Source organism: Falco rusticolus, chromosome 21 (genome assembly GCF_015220075.1).
Source record: "Falco rusticolus isolate bFalRus1 chromosome 21, bFalRus1.pri, whole genome shotgun sequence".
NCBI lineage: Eukaryota > Metazoa > Chordata > Aves > Falconiformes > Falconidae > Falco > Falco rusticolus.
Window position 1 is genome coordinate 233,200 of NC_051207.1, and position 13,917 is coordinate 247,116.

A 13,917-nucleotide genomic window follows, 5' to 3' on the forward strand; every position below is an offset into this window, starting at 1 on the left:
GGATTTGGGATTTTTTTTCCCATTAAATGCCCCCCCCCCAGTTGAATTTTTGGCTCTGGCTGTGGGGGTTTTGGGAGTTAATGGCATGATCCTGTCTCTGGAATGGAGAGAGGCGGAATCTGAGGGGTGGATCCCTTGGTGGGTATGGAATCCGCCGTCGCACTCCAGCTCGATGTACTGGTGGAACCAGTGACAGGCGGGTCTCTGAGATATCCATACTGGCACCCGTATGATTAACACCAGCATCGGGAATACAGGCAGCGGGATCGAGTGCAGCCACAGCCAGTTTGGGAGTGATCCCAAGCTGAGGACAGGGAGTTGATGCTCCAGAGGGAAGGGATCCATCCAGAGGAACAGCCTGGAGAGGAAAAAACTTGGGGGGAGTTAAAACAGCCTTGCAGGGGGCTACAGGAATGCCAAGGGGGTCTTTATCAGAGAATGTAGGGACAGGATGAGGGAAAAATGTGTTAAATTGGAAGAGGGGAGATTTGCCACGGAAATTCTTGGCTGTGAGGGTGATGGGACAGGCTGCCCAGAGAGGCGTCGGACCCCCCTGCCCTGGGAGGGTTAAGGCCAGGTCAGAGGGCACTGGGAGCAGTGGGATGTGTCCCTGCCCGCGGCAGGCGGTGAATCGTCTTTAAGGTCCGTTCCAGCCCAAACGATCCATGATTTTATGGTTGGGAATGGCTAAAGGCGGCAGGGAGGGTGTTTGTGGAAGCCCCAGCGCTGCTGGAATTCTGTCAGTACCAAAGCAGCTGGTCTCGGAGCTCACCGGAGCCTGCGATTGCGCCCAAGTGCTCGTGAAACCTTTTCACCCTTCCATCTTGTGAGCTCTCTGTTCGCTCCTCCTTCATCCTGCCAGGTTTGGGCGACATGGCAGATGGAAATCCAACGATCCCGGTGAAACGACGGCGGGTGACAGCGGAAATGGAAGGGAAGTACATCATCAACATGCCCAAGGGCACCACGCCGAGGACAAAGAAAATCCTGGAGCAGCAAGCGGCCAAAGGTATCACAGCAGGGGGATTTGATCTTCATTTCTTTTCCAGAAGCCCAGTTTAGCCCGTTGTTACAAATCCCACAAGGATTTTCATATCCAGAGGGTTATTGGGTCAAAATTCTGTTATTCCAAGGATATATTAACTCACCATGAGGTCTAAAGGTCCCACTGGTGTCTATTCAAGCCTTGGGGAAAAAGGGGACGGGTGGCCGTTCACCTGCTTTTATCCAGTGGATTTTATTTTCCTGGGTGCCCCAATGGCAGGATGGGGCTGAAAGGCTGCAAGCTCTCAGCGCTAACCCCAGTGGAGATTCATTTTCGCGGAAAGCCTCCAAAACGATGTTTTCTTGAAAACTGCAGGTCTGCAGAGGACATCTGTCTTCGACCGGCTGGGAGCCGAGGCAAAAGCAGACACAACCACAGGAGGGAAGGTGAGAGGACATGGGGTTTTCAGCTGCGGCACCATTTCAGCATCACTTTCGGGACCCCCACTGAGATCCTGACGAGGAGGGGCCTTTCCTTGAAGATTATTTCGGGATTTGCAGCTGCCTGCTTGCTGCGGAGGGGCTGCAGAAACCTTGAAATAACCAGGAAAATGGTGGGGAAACAGCACAGAGAAGCAGGGTGGTGCCCCCAAAGGCAAGCGGATCCCCAGTCCGTGGGTGATCCCTGTCAGCACTTCTGTTTTCACCCTTTTCATGGGGGATACAGGCAGGTTTTTTCCCATCTCTGGAAGCAAAAATCTCTTTATTTGGGAATTCAAAGAAGTTTTTTACCCCCATCAGCACTTTTCACCCCTTTAATGGGGGATACAGGAGAGGTTTTCACTCCTCTGGACGCAAAAAACTCTTTATTTGGGGATTCAGATTTTTTTCTCTCCTCTGGAGGTAAAAACCTCTGTGTGGAAGTCTTGGGGCGTAAAACAAGTTGCAGGCTCAGCCCCTCCAAAAAAATTAAGAGGAAATATAATTTTGTAGGCAATTTACAGAGCGATTTTACAGCCTAGTTATTAATTGCTGCAGTTTTGCTTTGTGGGTGAGGTCAGCATCCATCCCGGTGCCAAAATTGGGCGGGAAGGGGAAGGGAAGCATGAATCAAGCACCCAGAGTGCGGGTGCAGGAGCTGACGGGCTCCCCCCCTCCTTATTTCCCAGCCCACAGGGGTCTTCAGCAGACTGGGTGACACCTTGGGGACCAACAGGGACAAAGCCACTGACAGTGACGACGACTGCTCTGTCCTCCAGTACGCCGGCGTCCTAAAAAAACTCACGAAACCTCCCCGTAAGGAAAGCGCCGAGCCGACAGGAGGGACCGTCAAGGCGAAAGCCACCAGTTCAGAAGCCAAACTGGTCACCACCGCCATCCAACGGCTCAGCCAGAGGAACATCGCCACCGCAGCAGTGAAACCGTCGTCTAAAATCAGCGTCATCGGTATTACGGCGGTGCCAGTGGAAGCCCAGGATGGCGACGTCAGCAGCACAAAGGATAAAAACGATCCCGAATTTCGGGTGACAATCAAAAGGACCTGGGGGTGTGGCAAGGTCAGCAGCACCAGCGAACCCCCTGGCGCTCAGATGGACAGCACTGGCACCGTCAGCGTCTTCAAACGCTTGGGGAAGAAACCGGATTGATCCTGCGGGGCGTTTTCCACTTGTCCCATCCCCTTCCCGAGGGTCGCCCGCCGTCCCCCATCCCGTTTATTCCCCCGCAAGAACCGGCAGAGTCTCATCCAGCCTCCCTCCTCGCCAATCACACGGGGAAGCGACACTGGATCACACGGGGAAAGGTTTAATCCCACAGGGAATGACAAATCCCATGGGAAAACAGAGGAGGGAAGAGGGGGGGGAAGACCCCTTCCAAACAGATTTCATTTCCTGCCTGCCGGGCATCCTTGCCTGCAAAACCGGAGGGTGCGAGGCCAAGTCATTGCTCTCTCCCAGCAGCACCGAAACCTCTTCCCCCCCCTGCTCCGTTATTTTCTTCCCTTCTGCAGGTTCTTTCCTGTGTTTAGGAATTCTCACCCAGAGAACTCCATACAGAGGAGGGTTTTTTTTCCTTTTTTGTCCCGTATTTCCCACCCCACCCCAGGTTTTTTCCTGGATTTAGGAATTTGCACCAAAACGACTCTGTAAATAATTACAGAGCGGCAGCTTGCTGCAGGGATTCTTAATTTTTACACTTTCTGAGCAGCCCCCCACCCCACCCCAAAAGAAAGAAAGCCCCCAAAAGCTTCAGAAATCTGGGGGGCTCCCAAAAAATCCCAGAATTGCCTTAATTTAAGCAACACCTCCAGCCCACTGCAGGTTTGGAGGTTGGAGCTCATCCCGCCATGAAACCTAAAATGGCTGCTGTGGAGTTTTACCAAATTATTTATTCCTCCCCTCCAAAAAAAATATAATTTCTAATGACATTACCAGGGTGTCTCCACTGGCCTGGCCTTGCTGCAAACCCCAAAAAGCCATTTTTTCTCCCCAAAGTAAAGATGGGGGGGGGGGGGGGGGGGGGGGGGTGGTGAGCCTGAGGCAGCTGCATGGCATGCCAGGGGCCATAAACGAGTTTTTAGTGAGGAAAATACCCCCTAAATTTTTAATTCTTACCCAATTGGGGTGGTTTTCTTTGCGCTTGGGGCATTGTTTGGTGTGTGAAGATGGGGGGGGGGGTGTTCCTCTCCCCCAGGTTTTAGTTTTTTGGCTTTCTACATGGCCCACCGAGTGGTGGGGGAGCTTTTTGCAATAAAGTGTGGAAACAGCTTCGCTCGGTGTCCATTGAACCCCCAAGACCCCCACCCCCCCAGAAACCCACCTTGGGGTGCTGTGGCCTAGCAGGGGCACCCATGGGTGGACACCACAGCCGGGGGGGTGGGGGGGGGTCCAAGGTTTTCTGGGCATCCTACACGTTTTCGGGCATGGGATAGACCTTCAGGTTCAGCCCGTTTCTCCTGTCCGGGCGGAGTGGGAAATGTATGTAAATTTATTTAAATTTATGCAACAAGAGGGACGGGGAGGGGGCGGGGCGGGCGGCGCCGCGCAGGCGCAGCGCAGGCGCGGTTCTAGGCGGCTGCGCATGCGCACCGCTCCCCCCGGGAGGCGAGCGGGGTCTTTCCCTTACCGACACCCCCCCCCCACGCCGCACCCCCCCCCCCCCAAAAAAAAAAAAAAGAACAAAACACATCCTCCCCGTCCGTCTCCGCTTCCTGCGTGCGTGGGCCCGCAGCGGGCGGGGTTTCCGTGAGCGCGGCCACGGTCGGGGCTGATAAGGCGGAACCGAAGCGGGAGGGGGGGAAGCCCAACCGCTACCGGGATGAGCGACGACAGGCGGCGGGGCCTGCGGCGTCCATGACAGGTGAGGAGCCGGCCCTGCTTCCCCCCCCCTCCATCCCCCCTTCACCACCCCCTCCCCCCCCCTACGCGGCGTGATGGGCTCGTCCGCCCCCCACTGGTCGCTGCGTGGAACGGCACCACCCGCTCCCCTCCGCCGGGGGAACGCGGCGCCGCCCCCGTCGCGCAGCTCAATGGACCCGCCCGTCTCCTCAGGGGTGCCGCGGGGAACGTACCACCCCGCGGAGGAGTGGGGGGGCTCCTCACCACCCCACCCCCAGCGTACCCCTGCGATGCGCCCGCCTCGCAGCGGGAGATGTTACGGGGACGAACCACCCGGCGCCGGGGGAGGGGGTGTCGCAGTGAGGGGCTTTACAGTGGGGGAAGGGCTCTGTTTTGTGGGGGGGTCTTTGTAGGATGGCAGGCCCGGAATGGGGGGGCAATGAGAGGCTTATGGGGCCTGACCTAGGCGCTTGGGATAAGGGGGACTGGTAGGATGGGGGGGGGGCGGGGTGGTGACATGGGGAGGCCTAGTCGGCTTGTGGGGGGCATGTGCTAGGAGCATGGCAGGCTCGGGGGGGGTCCTGGCAGGCCTGGGGAGGTGTACCAGGGGCATGGCAGGCTCGGGGGGGGGGTCCTGGCAGGCCTGGGGAGGTGTACCAGGGGCATGGCAGGCTCGGGGGGGGTCCTGGCAGGCCTGGGGAGGTGTACCAGGGGCATGGCAGGCTCGGGGGGGGGTCCTGGCAGGCCTGGGGAGGTGTACCAGGGGCATGGCAGGCTCGGGGGGGGGTCCTGGCAGGCCTGGGGAGGTGTACCAGGGGCATGGCAGGCTCGGGGGGGGTCCTGGCAGGGTTGGTGGGGTCCTGGCGGGATTGTGGGCAACATACTAGGAGCCTGGCAGGGTTTGGGGGTGCGTACTAGGAGCATGGCAGGGCTTGGGGGGGGTCCTGGCAGGGTTTGGGGGGCTATAGTAGGAGTATGGCAGGGTTTGGGGGTGGTCCTGGCAGGGTTGCGGTGTGTACTAGAGCATGGCAGGCTTGTGGGGGGTATAGTAGGAGTATGGCAGGCTTTGGGGGGGTCCTGGCAGGGTTGGGGGGGCCCTGGCAGGATTGTGGGCAATATACTAGGAGCATGGCAGGGTTTGGGGCGGTCCTGGCAGGGTTTGGGGGGGTATAGTAGGAGCATGGTGGGCTTTGGAGGGGTCCTGGTAGGGTTGGGGGGGCTCTGGCAGGCTTGGAAGACCCTGTCCCAGGGGGCTGGATGGTGGGGAGGGCTCCTTGTGGTCTTCTAGCTGGGGGAGGGGGTCTGCCATAGGAGAGCAGGATTTGGGGGCTCTCTGCAGACTGGAACATCCCTACTCGGGGGCAGGGGGGGGTGTCAGGCGGTGCTGTACTGGGATCCCCCCAGAAAGGAGCAGCAGCAGCAGCACTGGGAGACCCGATATTCAGGTATTTTTGATGCTGCGATTCTCCCGCTGTCACAATTAATCCTTAAACCCACCCAAAAAGCAACGATTGGGGCTTGTGGATTTTTTTTAATCCAACATCGTTATTATTTTATTTATTTTTTGATATCACTGCTGAAGAACAGCTCGATGTTGGCTCGGAGAAAGCTGCAGGCTCTGGCTTGGGGAGCCTTGCCGCCCTGCACTTTGCACAGAAATATAATCAAGTTTCCGCTACGACCAACTGAAGGGTTTTAATTGTAGCTGGGATAATTAGCACAGTGGAGGATCAAGCCCTGGATGCCAACAAGCGATGCCTGGACCTCACCGAAAATCTTTTTAGCTCCGCTGCTGGATTCAAAGGCTCATTGCATCCCAGCCGTGTTTTACCTGCCTTCCATGTGCTGGTCCTCTCCACTGTGCTCCCAAAATCCTGCATCCTCACCCCTGTCAAATCGTTTAGGGGATGATTTACATAATTTGGGGGATCTTTATAAATTTTATTGTTTTTTTTTTTACTGAAAGCCTCTCGTGATCTTGTTTGCATCCACCGTCCGGATCCCTCATGGACCACTTGCAACTGGCTCAGCCTCTCCAAGCCAGCTCTGAAATTAATTAGAGCCTTTTTTTACATGGCGTTTTATTTCCTTTTTAATTAACATCAACAAGCTCTTTACTGGAGCCCATCCAGGAACAGAGCCATCCGGAGACTGAGCCTTCAGCAGCTGGAAAACCATCAGCTCCGTGCACTGCCAGGTCCTGTCTGTGTTTGTTCTGCCCGAGTGGGCAAGGAGAGGAGCCTAGGGGGCAAGCAGAATCCCCCAAAGTCCCATCTGGGATTGCAGGAGCATTCCAGGGTGCTCAAGGGGGGTGGCTTCCCATCAGGAAGGCATGGAGAAAGGGAAAGAAATTAATTCCCTCCCACTGCCTGTGTTTCCTTTCCGAAGCCCCCTTGTCCCCCCAGCGGAGGGAGATTTAAAGGTGAGATCGGAGGTTTTAAAGTGAGGCTGGTAACTGGGGAGTTAGGCAGGCGCTGGGATTGATCCAGAGCGACTGGGGGGGAGCGGGAGATCTGTCAGGATCCCATTGTGTCTGGGCAATTCACCTCGGGCTGCTCTGGCTCTTGCCTGGCTTCGTGCGCAGCCAGAAAACCCCAAACTGTCGTTCCTGGCTGTAAATTTATGGGGTTGGGGTTGATTTGACCTGGATTAAAGCCGGGGGATGGGAGAGGCAGCGAGCCCAGGGTGACTTTGGGGGAAACCCAACGTGGGGACAATCCCGTCCGGCCGTCCCCTTGTCCCACCACCTCCCATCGCCCGGCAAGTTAATCCCATCAGGTGACTCCGATTAATTTTTCCCTAGCTGTTTGTTTTGCAAGGGACCACGTTCCCTGTTTCCCCCCCCTGCCCCCCGGCAACCCCCTGAGCTTGTCCAACCCTCCCAAAGCTTTCTAACCCCTCATCCCACGATAGCCAGGTAAAGGGACAATGCCAACAAACCTGCTCTATCCTGGCATCTCCGGGTTTGCAAGGCCACCGCGCCAATTTTTAATTTGGGGGTTGGGGGGGGGGGGGGGGGGGGACTGGTGCAGCAGAGGAGTTTTGGATGGGTGCATGGGGGTGGCTTAGTGCCGAAATCAGCTGCCTCCCCTCAAGGGAGGGGAAGGAAAAGCACTGGGAGTTTTGCTGGGTTTCTTTGAGCATCTCTCTCTTCTCCTGTAGGTTGTCTCGGCTCTCGCCACTCCTCCTGCCACTGCTGCTGCTGGCGTTAGCCACTTGCCCAGTCCTACAGCGGAGAGGGTCTTGGAGCCCGTGGCACCACCATGAACGAAGTGTTGGTGGTGAAGGAGGGCTGGCTGCACAAGAGAGGTGAGGGGGGCGAGCCGGGGAGCTGGCTCTGCCGTGGTGGCAGCTCTCCAAAGCCAGGGCATCGCCGGGAATCGGGCACCACAGCTGCCACCGGGAAAGGAGAGCACCGGTTTCTAGTTACCAGCAATTTTAACCTTTCCCTAGGGCAAATCAGGGAGGTTCTCTGCTTCCCCTCGTCCTCAAAACAGGGTGCAAGGCACCGCAGGGCATCCCAAAACCCACCGCTTCACCAGCATTCGGTCTGTGACACCAGCAGATCCCCTGGGAACATTATTTTTAAGTGCTTGCCACACTGGGAAGCCACAGGACCGTCCCACCATCACCGCACAGACCTTCTAACCCCACTTTGCCAGATCACCTACTGTGGTGGCCCTGCAGCGAGACCACCTGCCCCCAGCCAGCTCTTTTATTTTTAGCTTGATTTTTAATTTAGATTTATTTGAGCAACGGGGAATGTCATGGCATTGTGGAAGCTGCAGGCATGGAGCGGGTATTTTTAGACCCATTGAAGGTGGCTCGGATTTTTTTTCCTTCCCTTGCAAGGGGAGCAGGCGCCTCCCACCACCTTTATCCCAGAAGCAGCCTAGCCAGATCCCTGTATCCAGCAGATTTGTGGATTCCTCCTTCTTCCAGGCAAATATAATTGGATAGAGGGAAGCCGGGGCTTCCCTCCAATGTTATTTCTTTACCGGAGCTGCCAAGGCTGTTTTGGGTCGATTTTGGAGCTGCCATGAGCTTTTTTGCACTGCATTCCCTCGGAATGAGCGTGTTTCGGGCTGACCTGCTGCTCCCACCTCTCCTAAAAAAAGCCACGGCTGCTTTTGGCAGGAGCTTCTCCAAAGCAGCTCCTAGAAACAGCCTGGGGAAAAAAAAAAACCAAAAAACCAACAAAACATCCGCTTAATTTCCCATCTACGAAGAGTCTTTCTGCCTTTTAATTTTTCGTCTGGTCAATGAGCCCCCTGCAATGAGGGGTCCTTCCTCAAAAAGCCTGTGCCATGCTCTGCATCCCTCTCTCGCAGGGGAATACATCAAAACGTGGCGGCCTCGCTATTTCTTGCTGAAAAGCGACGGCTCCTTCATCGGCTACAAGGAACGGCCGGAGACGTCCGACCACAGCTTCCCACCTCTGAATAACTTCTCCGTAGCCGGTAGGTCGGCACAGGTGCCCTCTGGGCTCTTCGTGGTAACAAGCCAGCACCAGGCAGGGTGTCTTCCTCCCCAACGATGTTAAAGAATCGTTTGGAGCTTGAGGATATTTGATCCCAAACCATTCTCCTGTCCTTTTTTTTTTTTTTTGTAATTGATTTTTTAAAAAAAATTTTGGAACCTCACAGAGTGCCAGTTGATGAAGACTGAGCGGCCTCGGCCTAACACCTTCGTCATCCGATGTTTGCAGTGGACGACGGTCATCGAGAGGACGTTCCACGTGGACTCTCCTGAAGAGCGGTAAGTGCGCAGGATGGCCCCTTCCTTTGGGAATCTGGAACGAACAACGCTTTGCCTTCATCCTAGCTGGATGGAGACCCCCAAAATCTCTCAGCTGTGACTCCCACCTGCCTGCAAAGGCCAGGGGGCGGGCGCAGCCCCCTTCAGTGTTCCTCACCACCAATCCCATTTTTCTCCATAGCGAGGAGTGGATGCGAGCCATCCAGACGGTAGCAAACAGCCTGAAGAACCAAGAACCAGAGGCGGACACGATGGATTACAAATGCGGATCTCCGAATGACAGCACCGGTGCTGAAGAGATGGAGGTGGCCGTCAGCAAAACCCGTGCCAAGGCCGTAAGTCCCTCCCAGGAGCAGCACTGGACTGGGATCACCAAGCCTCATCCCCACCGTGTCCTCTGCCACCACCATAATGGTGTGGGAAATGGCTTGGAAAACCCTTTTCCCATCCTGGCTCCCGCTTGCCAGCGCCACAGACTCCCACCCCTGTCTCCCCATTTCTCCCCAGACCATGAATGACTTCGATTACTTGAAGCTCTTGGGCAAGGGCACTTTCGGCAAGGTCATCTTGGTGCGGGAAAAGGCCACTGGCCGCTATTACGCCATGAAAATCCTACGGAAAGAGGTCATCATCGCCAAAGTACGTGCCAAACACCGGCAGAGCGGGAGGGGGAGAATCAGGAACCGGTGGGACTCGGGGGAGATGGTAGAATTGTAGAATAATTTGGGTGAAAGGGACCTTTAAAGATCAAAGCATCCCAAATGCACCCCCAAAGCTGCCCAGTGACAGCTGACTCCTGCTCTGTTGGAGATGTAGGGGAATTCCAGGAATTATCCATCAAACCCCCCCGGGCGTGTGTCGTCATCTGCAATGGAGCGGCACAGGGATCCCTCTCTCGTGGGGTGCGATGCTACCCTGTCCTTTCCTGGACATTTCACCCCCCAGGGATGAAAGGAGGTTGGTGCTTTTGACTCCCATCCCTGAGCTTGTTTTTTGGGGTTTTTTTTTGTTTATTTTTCTGGGACTAGTTAGCAGCAGTGGACAATCTGGGATTTTCTAGAAACAAGGGGGGATAAACAGCACTTCATTTCTCTTCCCTTTGCAGGACGAGGTGGCGCACACTGTTACAGAGAGCCGGGTGCTGCAGAACACCAGGCACCCCTTCCTCACTGTAAGGATGGCTGGGACACCCTGAAACAACCCTGTCCTTCCCCCCCCCCCCCCCCCCCCCCCCCCCAGCTCCTCTGGAAGCACAGAGCCCCGCAGCTCCTCCAAATTATTTATTTTTTGGGTTTCCCCCCTCTTGCAGGCATTGAAATACGCCTTTCAGACAAATGACCGGCTGTGCTTCGTCATGGAGTATGCCAACGGCGGAGAGGTGGGAGCTTCTGTGGTTTTAATTGCTCTTTTCAGCTCATTAGTGGACAAGTTACACCCCCAATCCCCCCTCAACACATTTTGGGAGGTAGAGCACCGGCTCTTTTGTTTTCCTGCCGCTTCGTTTGCCTTCCTGGTGCTTGGTAGCCCGGTGAGGCCATTGCCTGCATGAAGGAACCAGCTGGGGTCACCATCATCGCCGGGGAGGGTGTGGGTGCCACTGGCTCGGTCGCCTTACCCCCAGCGTTTGTGTCTGGCTTTGCTCCTCCAGCCTGACGTGCTTCCCTCGCCTCTTGCAGACAACACACATGGGATTTTCCCCCTCGGATCTCAGAGCAAGGGGGGGCCATCAATATTTTGATGGCTCAAAGCGAGGAGCTTAGGACACATATGACCGCATTAGCCGTGTGCTGAGAGCGATTAACCCGGGTTTCCCTGGATTTTTATGTTGTTTTTAAGCACTTGTTGATCAGCCGTTCTCTTTTTTTATTCTTTTTTTTTTTCCTTCTTGCCCTCAAGCTGTTTTTCCACCTCTCGAGAGAACGTGTCTTCACAGAGGACCGAGCTCGTTTCTACGGTGCAGAAATTGTTTCTGCGCTGGAATACCTGCACTCCCGGGATGTGGTGTACAGGGACATCAAGGTACCAGCCCGGCAGCCTTCAGCCTGTCTTGCCACCGGCGTGATTTTAATCTTCCTGGGCTGGTGTCACTTGTCCCCATCACATGGTGACAGATTGAGACCCGCCCCAGCCATCCAACAGAGCCTTTTGGGGAGTAGCATGCCGCTCCAGCGCTCCCAGTTTCACTCAGTTCCAAATATTTTCTCCCACTTCTCCGTTACTTATTTATTTATTTCAGCTGGAAAACCTCATGCTGGACAAAGACGGCCACATCAAAATCACCGATTTCGGGCTTTGCAAAGAAGGCATCACGGACGGAGCAACCATGAAGACCTTCTGCGGCACTCCTGAGTACCTGGCTCCGGAGGTACTGGATGCACTTCCCACAGTGGGAAAACCCCAGGGTTTTTTGCGTTGTTTCTTTTTATGGAGGTTATTCCCTCAGTCCAAGGTGGCAGCAGAGCCACGGGGGCTTTTCCAAACATTTTTGGGTTGCAGGGGTGGTTGGACCTAGACCGCTTTTCCCTTCTCCTTCCTTGTATCACCGCATGATGCTTCGGCCTCATTGCTTCATCCTCACCATCCTCTCCTGTGCAGGTCCTAGAGGACAATGATTACGGCCGCGCCGTGGACTGGTGGGGCCTGGGTGTTGTCATGTATGAGATGATGTGCGGGCGCCTGCCCTTCTACAACCAGGACCATGAACGCCTCTTCGAGCTAATCCTGATGGAGGAGATTCGCTTCCCTCGGACCCTCAGCCCCGAGGCCAAATCCTTACTGGCCGGGCTGCTCAAAAAAGATCCCAAACAGAGGTGAGGGCCCGTTTTGGGGAGGTTGGGGGGTGCTGCTGGCGGTTTTGGACGCTTTTCTCTGTACCTGCAGGCTCGGCGGTGGTCCCAACGATGCCAAGGAGGTGATGGAGCATCGGTTTTTCGCCCCCATCAACTGGCAGGACGTGGTGCAGAAGAAGGTGGGAAGGGATGGGAAGGGCTTTGAGGGGGTTGAAGGGGCTGGGGTGGGGAGGCCTGCTGCCAGCGAGCAACTTTCTCCCGGTTCCCACCAGCTGGTCCCCCCGTTCAAACCCCAAGTGACATCCGAGATCGACACGCGCTATTTTGACGACGAGTTCACTGCTCAGTCCATCACCATCACCCCACCGGATCGCTGTGAGTGCTGACACCCCCCCACCCCCAAAAAAAACCATGGGACCCCCTCCTTTGTCCCCTCTGCCCCTTCCTAGTGCGCCCCTCATTTTTCCTGTGGCTGGTGGTGGCGTTGTGGAACACCTGGGGAAGCTGGGGGATGGCCTCGCGCTGCCCTGCGAGGGTCTTGGGTGGCTTTGGTGGGCACAGGGAACATTATGAAGGCACCAAGGTGGCTTCATCCCACATCTTCCTTGTCCTCAAAGCCTTCCTTGCCTTGCAGATGACAACATGGGCTCCCTGGAGAGCGACCAGCGGACACATTTCCCCCAGTTCTCCTATTCCGCCAGCATACGGGAGTAACCGGCACCAGCAGGATTCAGCATCCGAGGAGGAAGAGGAGGGTTTAGGGGTTCACTCAACAGCTTGAGGGGGGGAATGTCTTTTCCCTGCCCAGCAGAGGGGAGGTGGGATGCTGCGGCTCACCGGCATCGTGCCACAGCCCCTTTCGGGACACCCACCAAGTGCTCTTGCTCCGCCGGCCCCGCGCCCGCACCTCCTGCCCCACTCGCCTAGGACTGCGCTTCTTGTGAATTATTATTATTTTTATTTTTTCAAACTCCTAGAAGTGCTCACAGCTTTGGAAACCAGCACCCCCTCCAACTTCCAACCGTGGCCTTGACACCCCACCCCTGCCACCACCACTGCCTCCGGAAGCTTGGTCAGCTCCTCCGGCCAGTAAAACCCAGTGCTCCCAGTTGGGGAGAAAAAAAGCCAACAACAACAAAAAAAAAAAGATAACTGTGGCTGGGATCTGGTACCAGCTGCTGTGAGTGGGGGGACGACAACAGGGCAGGACACCCCCCCCCCCATGCCCTGAGATGGTGGGGGGCACATCTCAGCCCCTCAAATCCTCCCCGTTTTGCTTTGAACCGAACCTGCCGTGACAGAAATCACCCCGGTGCCTCCGCGGAGGGGAGCGCCTGGATCCCGCCAGTAGCTGGTGCATCCCAAGGGAAAACCCGATCCTAAAAAGCAATAGTGTGGCTTCTCCCAGTGCCTTAAAGCCAGGAGTTGAGGTAACATCGGTGCCACCCACCACCACCTCCAGCCTCCATGGTGGACAACGGCGTCACCAGAACCAACAGCCTGCGGTGCTGGCGGGACTGGGTGTTGTCCTGGTGCCAGATCCACACCTGGATGCTCCGTAGCTGCCTTTTGGGAGAGGCCACCAGGCCCGGGACCAGACCCGGCTTTCACTGCTGCACCTGCACCCACCACCCACGCTGGTGCCAAGCTGGATGTGCTGCCCAGCATCTCCACTGGCGCGGTCTGCCCACCGGCAGGCACACAATTTGGTGCCATTGTTTCCTTAATTCCTGATTACCCAAATTTTGTTGGATTAACTTAAAAAATATAATTACCAGAGCCGGGCGGGTGAGGACACCCCTTGGCAAGGCGGCGGTGGGCTGGTGGCTCAGGTGTGGTGGCTTTCACCCACCCTCTTATTTGTACGGTACAAGCAATAAAATGGGGGTGGGGTTTTTTTTTGGTGGTTTTTTTTTTAGTGTTTTCTTTTGCGGGGGGGGGGGGACGGGGACCTAAAGCCCAAAATCCCACCCCCAACCCTGGGTTCTTGATTATAGCACCTGTTCCCACATCCCCTGAAGTGTCCCCACAGCAGGTGATGGCACCAGGAC

At 56.0% G+C, this 13,917-nt stretch overlaps 2 protein-coding genes across 5 annotated transcripts; both read left to right on the forward strand.

Annotated features, from left to right (window-relative positions):
• The first annotated feature begins 826 nt into the window (after window positions 1-826).
• LOC119140510 (uncharacterized protein C19orf47-like) lies at window positions 827-3,412 on the forward strand. Its single transcript, XM_037371922.1, has 3 exons — window positions 827-1,009; window positions 1,361-1,431; window positions 2,154-3,412. The coding sequence occupies exons 1-3, from the start codon at window positions 874-876 to the stop codon at window positions 2,628-2,630; spliced, it is 684 nt and encodes a 227-aa protein (XP_037227819.1). The 5' UTR covers window positions 827-873; the 3' UTR covers window positions 2,631-3,412.
• A 718-nt stretch (window positions 3,413-4,130) lies between these two features.
• On the forward strand, window positions 4,131-13,765 carry AKT2 (AKT serine/threonine kinase 2). Of its 4 annotated transcripts, XM_037371892.1 has the most exons (15): window positions 4,131-4,341; window positions 6,286-6,516; window positions 7,482-7,628; window positions 8,651-8,779; window positions 8,966-9,077; window positions 9,259-9,412; window positions 9,585-9,716; window positions 10,183-10,248; window positions 10,387-10,455; window positions 10,974-11,096; window positions 11,314-11,442; window positions 11,673-11,887; window positions 11,958-12,045; window positions 12,139-12,241; window positions 12,501-13,765. In XM_037371892.1, the coding sequence occupies exons 3-15, from the start codon at window positions 7,583-7,585 to the stop codon at window positions 12,578-12,580; spliced, it is 1,446 nt and encodes a 481-aa protein (XP_037227789.1). In that variant the 5' UTR covers window positions 4,131-4,341; window positions 6,286-6,516; window positions 7,482-7,582; the 3' UTR covers window positions 12,581-13,765. The 4 variants fall into 4 exon arrangements, with proteins under 4 accessions (XP_037227789.1, XP_037227788.1, XP_037227791.1 ...); XM_037371891.1 differs by lacking the exon at window positions 6,286-6,516; XM_037371894.1 differs by lacking the exons at window positions 4,131-4,341; window positions 6,286-6,516 and adding an exon at window positions 5,658-5,764.
• Window positions 13,766-13,917: the final 152 nt, after the last annotated feature.